The sequence below is a fragment of the Uranotaenia lowii genome, chromosome 2 (assembly GCF_029784155.1).
Source record: "Uranotaenia lowii strain MFRU-FL chromosome 2, ASM2978415v1, whole genome shotgun sequence".
Taxonomy (NCBI): Eukaryota; Metazoa; Arthropoda; class Insecta; order Diptera; family Culicidae; genus Uranotaenia; species Uranotaenia lowii.
In genome coordinates this window covers 171509019-171525317 of record NC_073692.1, presented here as the reverse complement: position 1 = coordinate 171525317, position 16299 = coordinate 171509019, and the positions used below count along the sequence as shown (strand labels likewise).

Sequence of the window (16299 nt, the reverse complement as noted above, 5' to 3'; positions counted from 1 at the left end):
TTAACATTTTTTCTCAATTTCTTCTTGGAAATATAATTTTCAATTTACCTTATTCTGGGAAGGCATTAAAAGCGTAACGCGTGCTTCCAGAAAATGTAGCTGAAACCAGTTTTTGACCTCAGAAGAAATTCTCTGACATTATCAACCTACAAAAAGCATGCGAAAGTGAAGCTTGATCCTCCCTCCGCCACAGCGTAATTAATCATTCTGCATTAGCTGAAAAGTTGAAACTCACTCTTTTTCGCAGCTCATTGTCCTGTTGCCAAAAGAAGCCACGAAAAAGCTGCCCACTTTCCGGAACAACAACAACTGTCAGTAACATTCCTGTCCCTCCTACTCCGAAAGTTTGCACGTGACAGCGTTTTCGCATTTTCGCGCGCCCACGCAACTTCCGGTAATGATAACATAAACACACAAACAGATTCGATAAAGTAATTAAAATGTCATTCTTAAAACGAGAAGTAGCTCCTACTAGTCATTTCTTCGTTTCGCTTGAAAGTTCTGGCCTTTAAGCTAGGGTAAGCTCGTTTCGATAAACTTCATAAAAAGTAACATCTTTCTAATCTCACAGATGCTTTCTTCTCGAAGTGGAATAAGACGGAACTGCCTATAGAAGCGCAGATATTTAAGGCTGCTGCTGGTGTTTGTTTTGATTTGGCCTTCCGGTGGAATAAGACGGAACTGCCTATAAAAGTGCAGATATTTAGGGCTGCTGCTGGTGTTTGTTTTGATTTGGCCTTCCGGTGGAATAAGACGGAACTGCCTATAAAAGTGCAGATATTTAAGGCTGCTGCTGGTGTTTGTTTTGATTTGGCCTTCCGGTGGAATAAGACGGAACTGCCTATAGAAGCGCAGATATTTAAGGCTGCTGCTGGTGTTTGTTTTGATTTGGCCTTCCGGTGGAATAAGACGGAACTGCCTATAGAAGCGCAGATATTTAAGGCTGCGGCTGGTGTTTGTTTTGATTTGGCCTTCCGGTGGAATAAGACGGAACTGCCTATAGAAGCGCAGATATTTAAGGCTGCTGCTGGTGTTTGTTTTGATTTGGCCTTCCGGTGGAATAAGACGGAACTGCCTATAGAAGCGCAGATATTTAAGGCTGCTGCTGATGTTTGTTTTGATTTGGCTTTCCGGTGGAATAAGACGGAACTGCCTATAGAAGCGCAGATATTTAAGGCTGCTGCTGGTGTTTGTTTTGATTTGGCCTTCCGGTGGAATAAGACGGAACTGCCTATAGAAGCGCAGATATTTAGGCTGCTGCTGGTGTTTGTTTTGATTTGGCCTTCCGGTGGAATAAGACGGAACTGCCTATAGAAGCGCAGATATTTAAGGCTGCTGCTGGTGTTTGTTTTGATTTGGCCTTCTGGTGGAAATAAAAAAAAAAAAAATGCAAAAAAAATTGCAAGATAACAGGTTTAGGAAGGAAAAACCTGTTTTTTCACATGCGAATGGGGATGTGATTTTTCATGAAAATTCATTTAAATACCAAGGTTGTCCTTAAACAAATTTTCAGAACAAATCTTTTTAAATCCCCCGGGTTTAAAACAAGTTTTGCCCCTCTCCTTGTTCATGACCGAACTATTAATTTTAGCTAGCGAGAATGATTTATGAAATATTTCAATTATTATGATTCAAACGTTTCCTCACTGAGAGTGTCGTTCTTGAAAGTGGTTCGTGATTTTTCTCGCATTGACAGCCGGAATGATTCAGCTGCCGGCGATCTAATCGGTTTGGTAAATATAACCATTACTGTTGCATTATTGCTGCATTCACAAATGCAAACAAATTGGGCAAGAACCGTTCGATTGTAGTTACTATGCGCCCTGCATTAGTTACGAGTTCATGTGCAATATCACCACTAAAAACCAAAACAAAACAGGGCACCTATCGTTCGAATTTATGAATCACAACCCAGGGAAAGGTTTTGCAACTGGCAACTACTATATCCAGTCTTTGGGCTGAATGTTTACCTCTCTAAAAAATCAAGCATTAGGGTGCAGCAGATCACGTTAACAAATTGTGCTAACTGTAAAAATCAATTTTTGCCATCAGTTAAATCATAGTCCGTACGGTAGAGAAGGCAGAGGCAATGTAAAAGGTAGAAAAAATGAGCGAAACAAATCGTGATCCAACAGAGGAAACGTAAATCTCTGCACCTGGATCACATCCAAATCAACTTCAATCGGCAGTAGTCGTATTCGCCTTTCCTTCCAGAGGCATATTGTCGAAGTCATTATGTTGGGGCATTAGTTGAAAAATATGATCTCTTCGTGAGGAAACTGTTCAAACAAAGGGGTGGCAGCTTTGAGCTTGGATTTAGATTTTAGATTTTTAAATTTCTCGAACAAAATAAAAGTTTATTCGAAGTAATGTAATTAGGAAACTTTTTTCAATACTAAATGTCACCAAACAGTGAGAACTTTACACCTTATCATAAAGCTTTAATGTTAATTGTAGATTTACTTTAGAAGGGGGAAAGCAAAAAAACTAGGGTGGTCTAACCGGTTTTACCGAAACCGGTAAAACCGGTAAAACCGTCCATTTTCTCAATACCGGAATACCGACTTCTGGGACGGTAAAAAACCGGTATTTCCGGTAAATTTTTCTTCATTATTTTGCTTTTTTTTCAATTGACACAGCCAAATATTTTTTTTTACCAAATATTTATAAGTACAAATATTCAAATTTTGTTCAATCAGCTTCAAAGTCCAAGCTCAATAAACCTTACTGCAAGGTTTATGTGAGATTTGAGTATTGCTTAAAATTGTCGATATAACTTTTTGAATTAAAGAAACTTTACACATTTTAGTTCAGCTATCGAACTAACGCTCCACAACATTTATAGACTGTACAAGTGTACAATGACTGAAAAAAAGATGTGGCTACAAGAAATTTAAGATTGCTTCACAATAATCACTGAATTTTTCATTGATAAGCTGGAATTTGGTGAAATTTGCAAAAAAATTTTATCTATAAACAGGCCAAGTTTATCAAAATCGTTCTAAGCGGTGCCGGGCTTTTACAAACTTGAAATTTAAAACGAAAAATATTGAAAACTGATTAGAAACATAAAATGTTTCAACAAGTCAGGATTTAAACACATGTTCACATCAATTCTATGTTCAGTTATAACGAAACTTTCAACAGAGTCAGCATTTAAACAAATGTTAGACTGTTGGTATGATTTTTTTATCAATACTTTTGAAGTAATTAATGGAACTTTGTTGTTTTTATTTTTAACGCTGTTGAAGCATTTTCTTTTTCCAGACAAAGCAGTAACAAAGTTTTTATAAATTTGCAACAGAATTATAGCAACAAAAAGCATATGGTACAGATCCATACAACTATATTGTTTGCTAAGTTTTGACTGGTTTCTAAAAGATTTTTATTTCCATTTGTTCGTTTTATTTTTGGCAAGGCAATCTTAATGCCATCACGACCTAGGTTGCGGGGAAAAGATCCGTATTTTAGACAACAATAATCTGTAATTCTGTGAGTCAACTAAAAACTTTGTGACAATGCTTTGAGTTTTGTTTATTGATTAGTTAAGTCATTGTTTTAACAAAAAATATTTTTGTATACCAATTTCATATTATTTTCATGAAAGACTATATCAACTTCTACTATACCTGTAAAATCTGTTCTTAAATTTGAATACTGTTTTACAGAGTATAGGACAAAAACTCGTTGAAAATAATACGAATCTTCTAGAATTGCCGCAACCTTATATCGAAGTTATAATAATAAAATGAAGATGATAAATATTATGATTATCATGAGGATGATGATAGATTTATGAAAAGGAATAATGTAAGGCACAATACCATTTTTTTTTTCATGGGCAATTTTGCTAAATCTATTGCTTATAAATTTTGAGCATAATATTCCATTACTACTGCAATTAGACGAAACCTTTTCATGAATACGATATAATTTGAAAAATACCGGTTTTACCGGTTTTATCGGTTTCAGAAATAACAAATACCGAAATACCGGATTTGAAAAAAACCGGTAAATCCGACCACCCTAAAAAAAACGCTTTGAACTTAGAGAGTTCCACCGAACTTTGAAGTGGAGCAACAACTCCCTTCCTTCTGGTGGAGGGCTTACTTAACAGCCTTATTCGAAACCAGAGTGACAGACCAAGAACAGGTGATGGTGGAAAAGCGAAACTAATTTAATTAAGTTCAAGAGATTTTCTCCCCTCGGTCGCCAACCATGTCCATGTCGTCGACGTTGTAGAGGTATCAGATGGCTAAATAAATTCCGCCGCCCGTGTGTAATAAAACGCAAGCCCGGGATATAATTTAGTAATTTTGACATCAAAGTTTTTTCTCCCTTTTGCTCATTTGAATACCTGGATGAATGAACGTGCTGGGTCGTACAAAGTTCCATGAGCTTAAAGGTTCCACAGGAGTGCGTTAATGAGGTCAACCATTTTGGAAAATTGAACAATCTTTCATATCACATTCTGGATTGGTGAAAAGTTTTTAATTTAATTGTTTCTGTAACGTGTGATTTTCTATACATCAAATACACTTCTAAAAATAATAAGAAAGTTTGAATCTTTGTTTATGAAGGAACAACGAAAACAAACTTATATTTAAATTATTCTTCATTCTACAAATATTTTTTTTTAAAAACGTGTTTTGAGCCTCCTGGTCTTTTCACCATTATTTTATATCATACCTTATAACTTTATAGTTTGAAATCTAGAAAAAAAATGGAAGACCATTTGAATGTAAGTTTCCATTTTCACCAACATTTTCCGGGAAATGTAGAGATAAGTATTCAGTAAAACTTTGACTCCTAATACTATAAAAATAACGGAAAACGGATGAAAATAATACTTAATTGTTTTGGAAAGGGGGATAAATAACACGAAAGTGTTAAAATCCCAAGAAAAAAAAAGTTGGTAAATAGGATCTTTTATGTAACTCGTACTCTTTACAATCATCATCTTCGGCCATATTCAAAATTTAATTAATAAACCATAATGTCTCGCGTGCGCTTTCATTACGTCGTATGAAACATCTTAAGAATTCACAGAAAACTGCTGCAAAAGTTATCAAAACAACTATAAAATTTGTATTTTACATTGTGAATATGTTATCCAGTCTACAAATATTCTGATTGGAAAGAAGTTGCGCCTGGTATATGTCAATTTTTGTATTTTATTGTAATAAAACTGTTTGTTTACATTTTGTTTCATACGACGTGATGAAAGTTCACGCGAGATGTGAAGTTGATTCAACAATACATTTATTTCTGAAATAGACTAAGATCTGGTTGGTACAGCTATATTATTGAAGCTAGTTTAGTAGGAATTACCTTAACAAGTTCATGCCTCTAAAGTGATATTTTACCTCTTTTTTGTTCAGTCAACAGTCAGTAGAATTAAAAATTCTGTGAAGTTGATTCAACAAAACAAGATTTCTCAACTTCAGAATGCTCTCACAGACACATGCAAAGTTGCAAATTGTTGTCACAGTAACTTATTATTCAGATTTGATTGCACTTAGTTAACTGAGTTTAAAAATCAAAACAATCATATCTATGGCTGATTTGACGATATATTTTCACGAAAAAAGCCATACATTTTTCTCCGTGCAGTAGAAATTTCTGCTTATAAGTCGCTTTATAGGAATGCTCACGGTCAGGGAAACGTTTCACAACCAATAAAAAAGAATTGTATAAGATCCGATTAGTAAAAAGCACTGATATTGCTGAATACAAGTCAAAGCTTCACGAGAAAATAGGCAATTTTTTTCGGAATCAAAGATGTCATTTTCAGCATTTTTATTGATGCAATTTTTCAGAATTTTTCTAGAAATAAAGATTACTCAAATCTTTGGAATTGATCTGATTTGAAAAAAAATGGTCTTTAAACTTTCCAGAATTGTACTGATTAACTAACTGATGGTGATTTCGGTAAAAATGGTGTTTTTAGATATAAACTTCTTAAAGCGTCTACAGCACTCGTATTTCGCTTTGATGCCATTTAGGTTTCATATTTTAATCATCAATTTACACCAGGCATGTCAAACTGGGGGTTCGCGGGCCGCATGCGGCCCGCGGCCTATGTCAATGCGGCCCGCGTAGCTCCGTCTTAAATTGTCACAAAAAAAAACACCACTGATTTTTATGTAAAATATTACTGCAAAAAAACTAAAGCTGAATGTACGATTTAACTGATTTTGGCTGCGGCCCTCTACGTCATAGAAAATTTTTAATGCGGCCCGCACACCTAAACGAGTTTGACATGCCTGATTTACACAGTAAATTTTTGTCTCGATTTCCAGAAATTTTGCTGAGACGTTCAGCAATCCAAATTTTTGCAGGAAATCAGCAATCGGTTCTCTTATTGCTTGATTTTTAGAATTCGGTTGTGTTCTTGTCATTTTTGCTGGAAAATCAGCAATCGGTTCAAATTGCTGGAGTTTTCAGCAAATGATCAAAATTGCTGGAAAATCAGTAATCGAGTTGTGAAATTGGAGTCTATTTGTTTTTGTACGCTGAAGCAAGGTGAGACTCTATTTCACTTATTTTTGTTAGTTCAATATAATGACATTAGTTTACAGCATTTTTGAACCAAGTAAACTGAAGATCACTTTGAATGTGAAATCAGACGCTGGCTTCCCAAAAATGGAATTGAAAAAAACTTAGTAGAACAGTTTTTAAGTTATGCTCCAAATACGAAATTTTGAAAAAAATAAAAAAGTACTTTTACTCAAATTCAAATATCTATGACTGAACAAAATTAATTTGAAATCTCTTTCTTGCATATTAAAGATGAATAAATTTTCTATCCATCATCTGAACTTGATATTTGCGTATGATAAACAGTATTGTTGATATTAGTGACTTTATGATAGAAAAATATATAAAAAAAACGCATTTTCTAGAGAAAATTTTGTTTGGTGAAAGTTTTAGACTCGAAGGTAACGCCAAAATCTAAAGAAAATAGAAAAATATTATTTTCTATTGGCTTTAGATATCAATTCAAAACGAACATTTCAAGTGGTTATTTATCAAAATCGGTTGAAAATTGAAGAAGTTATTGGTCACATGTCAAATTTCAGAACGACCTGATCTTGGGGAGGGTTGCTTGAGTCTCAAATGTGCATTAGATTTTAAGGTATTTTGCTCGAGAGGAATAAAAAATACTTGTTTTTCATTAATAACTTTTTTTTACAAGCCGAAGAATAATTTTGTAAAAAGTTAAAAAGTTTTGTTGAAAATTTATAAATTTAGTTATTATTACAGACAGTATTTAAAATTTAATTTTGAATTCAAATATAAATATGATACCAAATACAGCCAGTTGTGTTGAAAGAAATAGCTGGTTTCCAGCTATCAGGATTGCTGATTTTCCAGCAATATGAATTGCTGGAAACCAGCATCCAGGAACTTTGCTGGAAAGTCAGCGAAACAAAAACCAGTAAAATTTGGCTGGTTTCAACAAAAAAAAAAATCTGTGTAGTGGTGTCCTGACGGTGATTGCTGACAAAACAAAATGGCAGCTCTGCTTGGAATAAAAACGTCAGACGTTGGACCAGTGTCTGAGACTATATGCCCAGTTGGAGTGGTTCTAAGTATTACATACAGGGAAAACTGTCGGGAAAACATTTAGGGGCCACCTTAAAGAGGACGTCTATTTAACCCTAGAAAACAGCTTTATTTAGTGTGTTACATCACCGTTACGTGTTCAGACACTAAAGAAGTTTATTTGGTGTCTATCTGAAACTTGAAAAAGTAGATAAAAACGTTAAAAATGCATTTTAAAATGATTTCTCGAAAGCTGAAAATCGGTCACAATAGGGGCATAATAAGCACCGTTAATCGGGGGCACGATGAGCATCATCTGCTGTAGAATCTAGTAGTGAATTCAACTTGATGGAGTCAACAAAATTATAGAGCTACAGCTTGACAGATTTCAAATGACTAGTTGGCCTAGTGGTCAGATGTCGAAGAGGTAGCTCAGAGGACTCGAGTTCGATTCCTAGATGAGGCGTTTTTTTTTTAAATTTTGATTGTTATTTAGATTTTTTGAAGCAACAACAAAATAATTTATGTGTGATGTAGAACACAAAACATTATTTTTCTGGTGACTAGCCGTATAATTCAACAAATAAAATAATCTATCATGAAAAAGAAAAAAAATTCTCGACCAGGAATCGAACTCAAGTCTTCTGTGAGTTACCTCTCCGATACCTTACCTTCAGGCCAACTCGTCAGATGAAATCTGTGAAGCTGTAGCTCTATAATTGAGTTGACTTCATCGAGTTGAATTCGCTGCTAGATTTTACGGCAGAAACGGAATTTTTGAACAAGTTTTCTAAAAATAATCAAGGAAGGTTTTTTGGAAGCCTCAAATGCAATTACAAATCTGTCGATGAGTTTTGATAAAAACCTTTTTATTTCAATTTTTTTTTCTTGGTTTTTGATGAATAATTTCTGGATTTTGACAAAAATTTCCCGAACATTGCCCGGATTTCTGGTCGTCAATTTTGAAATCAAATGCCCGGATTTTGCTAAGTTTTTATATAAAATTGCCCGGATACGTGCTGAAAAAATTCTGGCAACCTTTCTATAGTCACTTATTCCAAATGTTAATCCAATCATGTCTATCGCTGTCCATCGGCTCCATTCCCACAGCACACCGAAAATTTCTCTAAGCTGTCAACGGTCGAACATACCGTCACAAATTAAGTTGCGACGACCTGCCCCAAGATGGAATGCCAAAAATCCACCACCCACGTGACAAGAAAAACTCGCACGGTGCGGCAGCGTTTCATTCAGCAGTTTGGTTGGGTTCTTACGTGCGTAAAATTAGATGTCGACCGACCGTCTTCCGAAAGGTATTTTCATTCACCTGTCAGAGCTCATCAACTCCCACCGGATTGGTTCCGAAAGAATGCCGGCCGGCCGGCTTTAGGGGAACTGCCAAAGTCACTATAATACACCCGTCAAATTCAGTTTTAAGGCGATAATTCTGGTACCGGTGCACTAATGAAATTCGTTACCCTTGGCTGACGCTCGCGTTGCATCAATCAGCGCTTGGCGACTCGCAGCAGCAAAAGACGATGAGGCCGAAGAAGCGTAGCCAAACCAAAACCAAAACCTCAGCAACGAGGATTGGTTCGGTGTAAAATTCCTAGGCTGTCAATTTACCGTGCCTAGAACATTGGATTTTGTGTTTACAAATTAGCCCCAGGCGCAGGGCTGCTGGTTGCACGTGTGAGCCGTTTGTTTCACGCGTGTGCACTTGCGCACCCAAATAAATGTCCAAAGCGGACAGATCCCAGCCTTTCGGATGCAGTAAATTTAAATACCCTGCAGCATCATCTCTCGCTCGGGCTTGGGAAAAGACTCGCACCGAGAACTCGCGGGAGTAGTCATAAATTTTGGAATTTATTTTAAGCTTTGCTACTTGCCCGGGTTCTCGGGCTACGATACGACCATAAGGAACGCGTTCCGTTTCCCCGGCACTACGTTATGCCATTTCGTTCCACATAGTCTCATATTTCTTGGCGTGTGCGTTCCTCTAGAAAGGTTCAAGATCTTCAACCGACTTGAAGCGACACCGAAGGTCAAGTTGAAGGTTCTGTTTTGAACCGCGCACGAAATGAACCGGTTATTCAGAAGAGAACGCCGGCAAACGCAGGGCTCTGGGTTATAACTCCGCTGACAGAAAGAGATTAGAAAGTTTTATGGTACTGTTTTGTTTTCTGGGAAAATCTACATTAACTCCCATATTGTGAGTTGTTAATTTCCATACCGTGAAGCTATAATTTTGGAGATTGGCTCCCGAGTAACGGTTCTCTCGCTATAGAACCAGTCTCGTTTCTAACTAAATAAAAAAAACAACGTTACATGCGTGGAAAGTCTTCACAATTTTTCCACGATTGATAAGATTCACGCTTTCTGCCCCCATTGAAAGGAAAAAAAACTTCAGATTTTTCACGCACATTGCTAATGTTTTTCTTCAAACTCGATTGCAACACAAACAAAAAAAAACGTAAAGGAAAAATGAACCTAGTCCGATTCGTTCACCCTTGCTGCGAACTAGAGCTAATGATACCGGAGAGATATTTTGAATGATTTATGCGTTCTCGGCTTTTTCATAAGCATTTTTTTTTTGTTGTTGTTTAGATAATTTCCGAAGTTTTCTGCCGCCATTATTCATCCGTTTAACGATGGCGAAGTGCTACGCGAGGCGACAACGAGCCCGCGTAAATCCTCTCTCACGAAAGTACAAAAAAAAACGTCTTGAGCTGTCTTGATGGTGTTTTCAATGGAACAAAAAAAACATGTAGCTGTTGAATCTCTTTTTTTTCGAATTTACTTCCTTTCATTGCTGAAATGGAGCTGTCTAACCTATAGCAACATTGCTCCGCGGGTACTTGTCTTATATGGTCCAAATATGGAGTGATTTAGTGCTGGCAGCTCGTTAGAGAGTCTATGCTCTTTCTTGGACTAGTCTTTCGAAAGGATTTGAATAAACAAAGTTGATATCCATTGCTTTTGGATCAGCAAGTTTTCCGTTTCAGAATTGTGAATTGCGCTCACGATGCTCTAAGTTTAACACCTTGATTTTTTTTTTCTTTTTGAGGTAGGGACTTTGGGCAACAATGGCTTGTTCATCCCGAAACACCTCGAAAGAACTCTCCGGTTTAAACCAAATCTATCAGTAGGTTCACATAAGAAACAAATATATGCGTTACACTAAATGCTTACTAAAATGCCATCTTCATCATAAGTTTTATTTGTTTGCTATTATTGATGTTGATAATCCGTTACTTTAACTAACCACTGGCTAAACGATCACTTCAAGGTGGGGTTGATCGGGTATTCTCACTACAAAATCATCTCAGTGGGCTTGACAACCTCGTTTTTTTAGTGCAGTTACCAACTTCGTATCAGGAATTATGTCTCATGCCTCATGTTTCAGTTCTTAGATTTCTTGTTTCAAGTCTCAGATCGTAAGTCTCAAATGTCACTTTTCTGTTCTCAAGCCTCACGTCTCATACCTGATGTTATTATTTCTAACCTTCGGTCTCATGTCTCATGTCTGGTGTCTAAAGTTTCAGCACTCATGTCATATGTCTCAGGTTTGTTGTCTCTTGTCGGAAGATTCATGTCTGAAACGTACAACTTCAAGTCTAAGGATTTATATCTGTGGTCTCAAGTATAATGTCTCAAATCTCAGTTCTAAGGTCTAATGCAAGGTTACTGAAAAAAAAAATCTGTGTTTCTGACAAATAAAAATCTAATTCTGTAATTTGACCTCAAAATTCTGTGACAGTTTTCTGTGATGCTGTTGGCATGATTTTTCTGCAAATTTTAACAAATGCAATAATAGTTCATGAATTAGATTAAAAATATGAGGTAAATAGTGGTTCCAAAATTCATAATTTTAAAAGTATGTACATAATTCAGAAATTTTGTTAATTCTGTAAAAATTTTCAATATTCTGTGATCTGTGACACAGATTCTGTGACGAAAATTGGCTAAGAATTCTGTAAAATTACAGATTATTCTGTGATTTCACAACCCTGGTCTCATGTCTCATGTTTCATGTTTCAGGTCTTATGACTCATGGGGATTTCTTTTATTAACTGACAATTTGCGCCGGAGGTCTTCAGATCTTCCCCGAAATTGAAAATTGAGGTAATATTCAACGACTCACATGTTTTTTTTTTTCAGATTTCTAGCATTTTTAATTTAAGAGTTAGATTTGGTCATATTTTTTTTTGTAAATAAAAAAACATATTTCGAAGCTCCATAAATCTGTTATGTTTAAACGGAAATCATAAAATAGCACATAAAAAGGCATCGAAATTTTACCAGCTTTCCAAATAAGATATTTTAAAAAATTTAAGTACTAACCTTTAACATGAAAAATTGTAAATAAGCTTCAAATGATGTCTTAAAGTACCGTCTGCATCACCGAATATTCTGCTAATAACAAAGTAGACCAATGTCACCTTTGAGAGTTATGAAAGAAAAAAAAAGACAATAAATCTCTTTTTTTCATCGACAACAAACAGTAGGGGAGAGTGGGGTATCGTGGGCCATGGGGAAACGTGGGCCACTTTTAATATCTCAGAAGTGTGTTGAGATAAAAATCTCAAACCAACTGTCATCGTCGTCGCTTTGCGTGAGCATATATTCCTATATGTTGTTAACTGAAATACGCATCATATGCTTGTTTTATTTATCAAGCTAAAAAAAGTTAGAAAAATTTACTTCCATAATTAAAAAAACACCCGCTAATTTCATCGATGGGGAACCTAAAGTGCATAACAAAAATATGCTCATACGCTTTAGGCGGCATCCATAAATTACGTAACGCAAAAACTGCACTTTTTTGACCCCCTCCCCCCCGTATGTCACTAATCGTAACGCTTCGACGTACCCCCCTACGAAAATTACGTAACGCTAATAACTACCCCCCCCCCCCCCCCATTATTTTTAAATACTGATTTTCGATGGTAAAAAAAAATTAAAATAATTTTTTTAACGTTCTTCATAACGAATATCTATCCATATCGCTTCTTAGTACTCATTGATCATAATTCTCTGATAAAATCTATTGAATGTCTTATCACGACTTGCTCTGTGCTTGTTAACTGATGATCTATTTTGTTTACTTTATTTTGTTCAAGGAGCAAAACTTGTTACGCAACCAAAATTGCATTTTTTTTATCAATTGAGAAAAAAAATAGAATAATTTTCGTATTAAGGTTGAATTGAGTTCATGGGGATAAGTGTACCTAATATTCGATTTTCCAACAGTTATTTCACGGATATTCTATACACATTTTAAGGAATCTATATCAGAATCTTTAAAGAGAAAAGGTTCCAATCCAGTTTCAATCATGTTGAAGCTCACAATTTATAAGCTGATTTTGGTTTGCTTATCATTCTGATAAAATTGCATGACATCAAAATAGCTGCGATGAAACTGAAATTTTTAAGAAAAAATCGTTACGTAACGATGAGCATCACTCCCCCCCCTCCCCTATGTCACAATTCGTAACACTCGAGCTTACTCCCTCCCCCCCCCCCTAGGAGCGTTACGTAATTTATGGATGCCCCCTTATGATCTTTGTTTTGTCATGATCTTTCACGTGGAAAAGGAATTTTTGATGAATCATCAATAAGTCACACAAACGCAACCAATTTGCAAATCATAGCTAGTGGGGAATCGTGGGCCACACATCTTGAATCACCAATATTTTGATGTTTTTATACATATTCAGAACTTAAAATACGTTCTTCCTATCTGTAAAGTTTTCTTATGCGAAATGAAGAGTTAAAAAAAATATTTTGTCCATCTTATATAAGAAATTTTGCCAAAACGTTCGCGAGCCAGGTTTTGGAATCTATGCGATCATACACAGCTCTCTTTTTTATTTCATCATCTGGAATTGCTTTAAAATAACGCAATGAATTAGGAAATCACAGTTTTGGGTCAACTCATCAACTTTGCATGTTATTTGGTCAATTTGGATTAGGTGGCCCACGATTCCCCACCATTTTTCAAAATCCAAAAAATATTGCTTTTTTTCAAACAGTCAGAACTTGGGGAAAAAAACTTATTAAAAATTAAAAAAAATACCTTATGATACCTTGAAAATGTAGAAAACCATACCATTTTTTATTTTTGGTAGGTAAATGCTGTTTTTCAGCTTTCATACGATCTTTATATAATGTGCTGGGTCCCTAACGGACATCCTTTCCTTTTTGAGAGCAACGAAAAAAATCCAATCTAATCGACAAAAATCAGGACTCAACTGTAATTTTAAAAGAACTCACCGAGTCGCCTTCGGCATGCTGTGTATCCCCGTTGGCCTGTGATTTGAGCTGATCAACATCCTCGATCTTTTCCAGCTTGCCGGTACCTTCCGCGATCACGCCATCCTTTGCCGGGTCTGTCGTTATGTCGACCGAGCGCTTGCTCTGTGCCTTACCCATGACGGACTTTTTGGCTTCAACTAGTAGAAATTATATGCTGCAACTGGAATGAAAAACAAAAAAAAACACACACATTTTTAATCAGTGGTAAATCTTTTGGTGTAAATGCTATGCAATTAGGACCCCACAAAAGTTGAGGTCAAAAACCAAATTCGTTTGATTTTGAACTATCAATAGACAAGCAAAGTATCAATTTGGTGTTTAATTAAGAAGGAAACCCACAGACCTCACCACCACTGGAAGTGGTTTTATTTAGACGGAATGCGCTGACAGTGTTAGAGACCAACAAATTGCTCTCCCAGGTTTAATCCCCTTCCCTTGAGAGCTGATCCCGAAATGATGGGCGGTTAAAAAGTGGGGAGTTTCACTTTAATGAGCGGTGCAATAAAAATGAGGATATAAAACTCGCGTTCACGCGTTTCGCCTGACTAAATCGGGTTAGTTAGGAAGGGCCTCCCGGTGGCAAAGGAGAAAGCTGGAGGCCAAACGGCAGCAGCCCCAATCAACACGGACCCGAGCTAGTTCTGGTTCTGCTCCACGAGAGCGGGGGCTGCATCATATAAAGCGAACGAGTGCAACAACGTTGCATGAGTACAACAACCATCACTAGTTAGTTACTAACCCGGGTTGGCCGCCGCCCGGGTTGGTATGGTGGGCATCTGGTTCACTCCTTCTTCCTCCCGCAGGGCTACAAGGGACAGTTTCTCGAGTGGTGGAACGAAAAAGTGCGATAAAAACGAATTAGGTCCCGTTACGTGCAATTGAAAATCGACTGAAGACTCTGGCGAGAAAGTTGGATCTCTGTTTCCCGAAGGGAGAGAGATGGTTCCCAAACTCCGATTGATCGAACCTGACGAATTTAAAATTATTTAAAACAAATAGTAAGTGAACTGCAGCATACAGAATTATGCTACGCAAAAAATCGTATTCGTTCGTTTTTAATTTATGCCTTGAAAAATGTTTTATTACGTCACACACCGTAAAACCTTCATAAATAACTTTTTTACTCAATGTAGTTAAATTGAAATATTTTCTATGGCAATATTCCTATGGACACGTGCAGAACCATTTCCTAAGAGAAAACTAGTTAATCTAATCATACAACATACAGCGAACAAACATCGAGTGCTACTCAGTGATGTCAACCTTCCAGATTTTGTCTGATGTTCCGGATTTTTTGAACTTTTTGGACATTTTTTTTTTTTTGGTTTCCAGACTTTTGTCATTTCTTCCAGACATTTCCAGACTTTTGAGTTTAGACATGAATTTTCTGACAAAACAATCAAAATTCCAAATTTTCGTTGCAAAATGGCAGTCAATGATTCGAATTGGTAATTGAAGAGTGAGGAATGCTTCGAAGATGGTAGTAAAACAGGAAGTAAAGCATAAAACGTAGTACCGCCTAGGCAATATTGCGATCTGGCGACCAAAAAAAAGGGTCATCACCTATAAAGTTCGCCATCCAGACTTTACAAGACTTTTCCAGACTTTTTTTCAAAATCTTCCAGACATTTCTGAAAAACAGTTGGCATCATTGCAGTGATGTCAACCTTCCAGATTTTGTCTGGATCTTCCAGACTTTTTGGACTTTTTCCAGACATCTTTTCAGGATTCCAGACTTTTGACATTTCTTCCAGACAATTCCAGACTTTTGGCTTAGGACAAAATTGTTCTAAGAAACTATGAAAATTAAAATGGTCATAGTATGATATGGCAGAAAATGATTGGAATTTATGAATTATGAATGCAGTGGTTGAAAGCTATGGCAAATTCTTCGAAGATGTATGTAGAATTGAATGTCAAACAGAACACGTAGTAACTGATAGTGTCAGAAAACGATTAGTGCCCAGACTTGTAAACCATCGACATTTTCTCTGACAGTCGCACAGCCTGCTTTTATCAGTATCATTGTTCGTGCCATCAAACGAATGCGACCGAAAACTTGCCGAACAGTCGACTACCATCAAACGAAACGACATTCATTCTTCTTTGTGTGATTGTCGAACGAAATTTCGTGTCTTGGTACACGAGAGGGATAATTTGATGGTCAAACGACCATCATTCCCGACAGTTTACGACATCGCCTATCTCTTTCACGCAGCAGAACTTACAGACTCAATAAGCAAATGCAATCTTTTCTATTCACCCCCTCCTGTTGAAAAAAAATTCGTCACTCTGCAGCGCCGGGTGATGTTTGGATGTGTTGGTCGAACAATGTGGAATGATTATGTCGATTATCTACGCAAGAGGGATGACAGTCAAACGACTAACCACAAAAAAGATCAAAATTTCGTTTGACATTTTTTTGCTCTCCGA

General features: G+C 36.5%; 1 protein-coding gene across 7 annotated transcripts in view; it reads right to left on the bottom strand.

The window, feature by feature from the left end:
- LOC129749802 (calphotin-like) overlaps window positions 1–16299 on the bottom strand; it is a 321578-nt gene that overhangs the window by 91094 nt on the left and 214185 nt on the right. For all 7 annotated transcript variants that reach the window (XM_055744893.1, XM_055744890.1, XM_055744895.1 and 4 more), the window contains one exon: window positions 13825–14026. In XM_055744893.1, the coding sequence (XP_055600868.1) occupies window positions 13825–13983 (159 nt within the window). In that variant the 5' untranslated portion in view covers window positions 13984–14026. The remainder of the gene's footprint in view (window positions 1–13824; window positions 14027–16299) is intronic.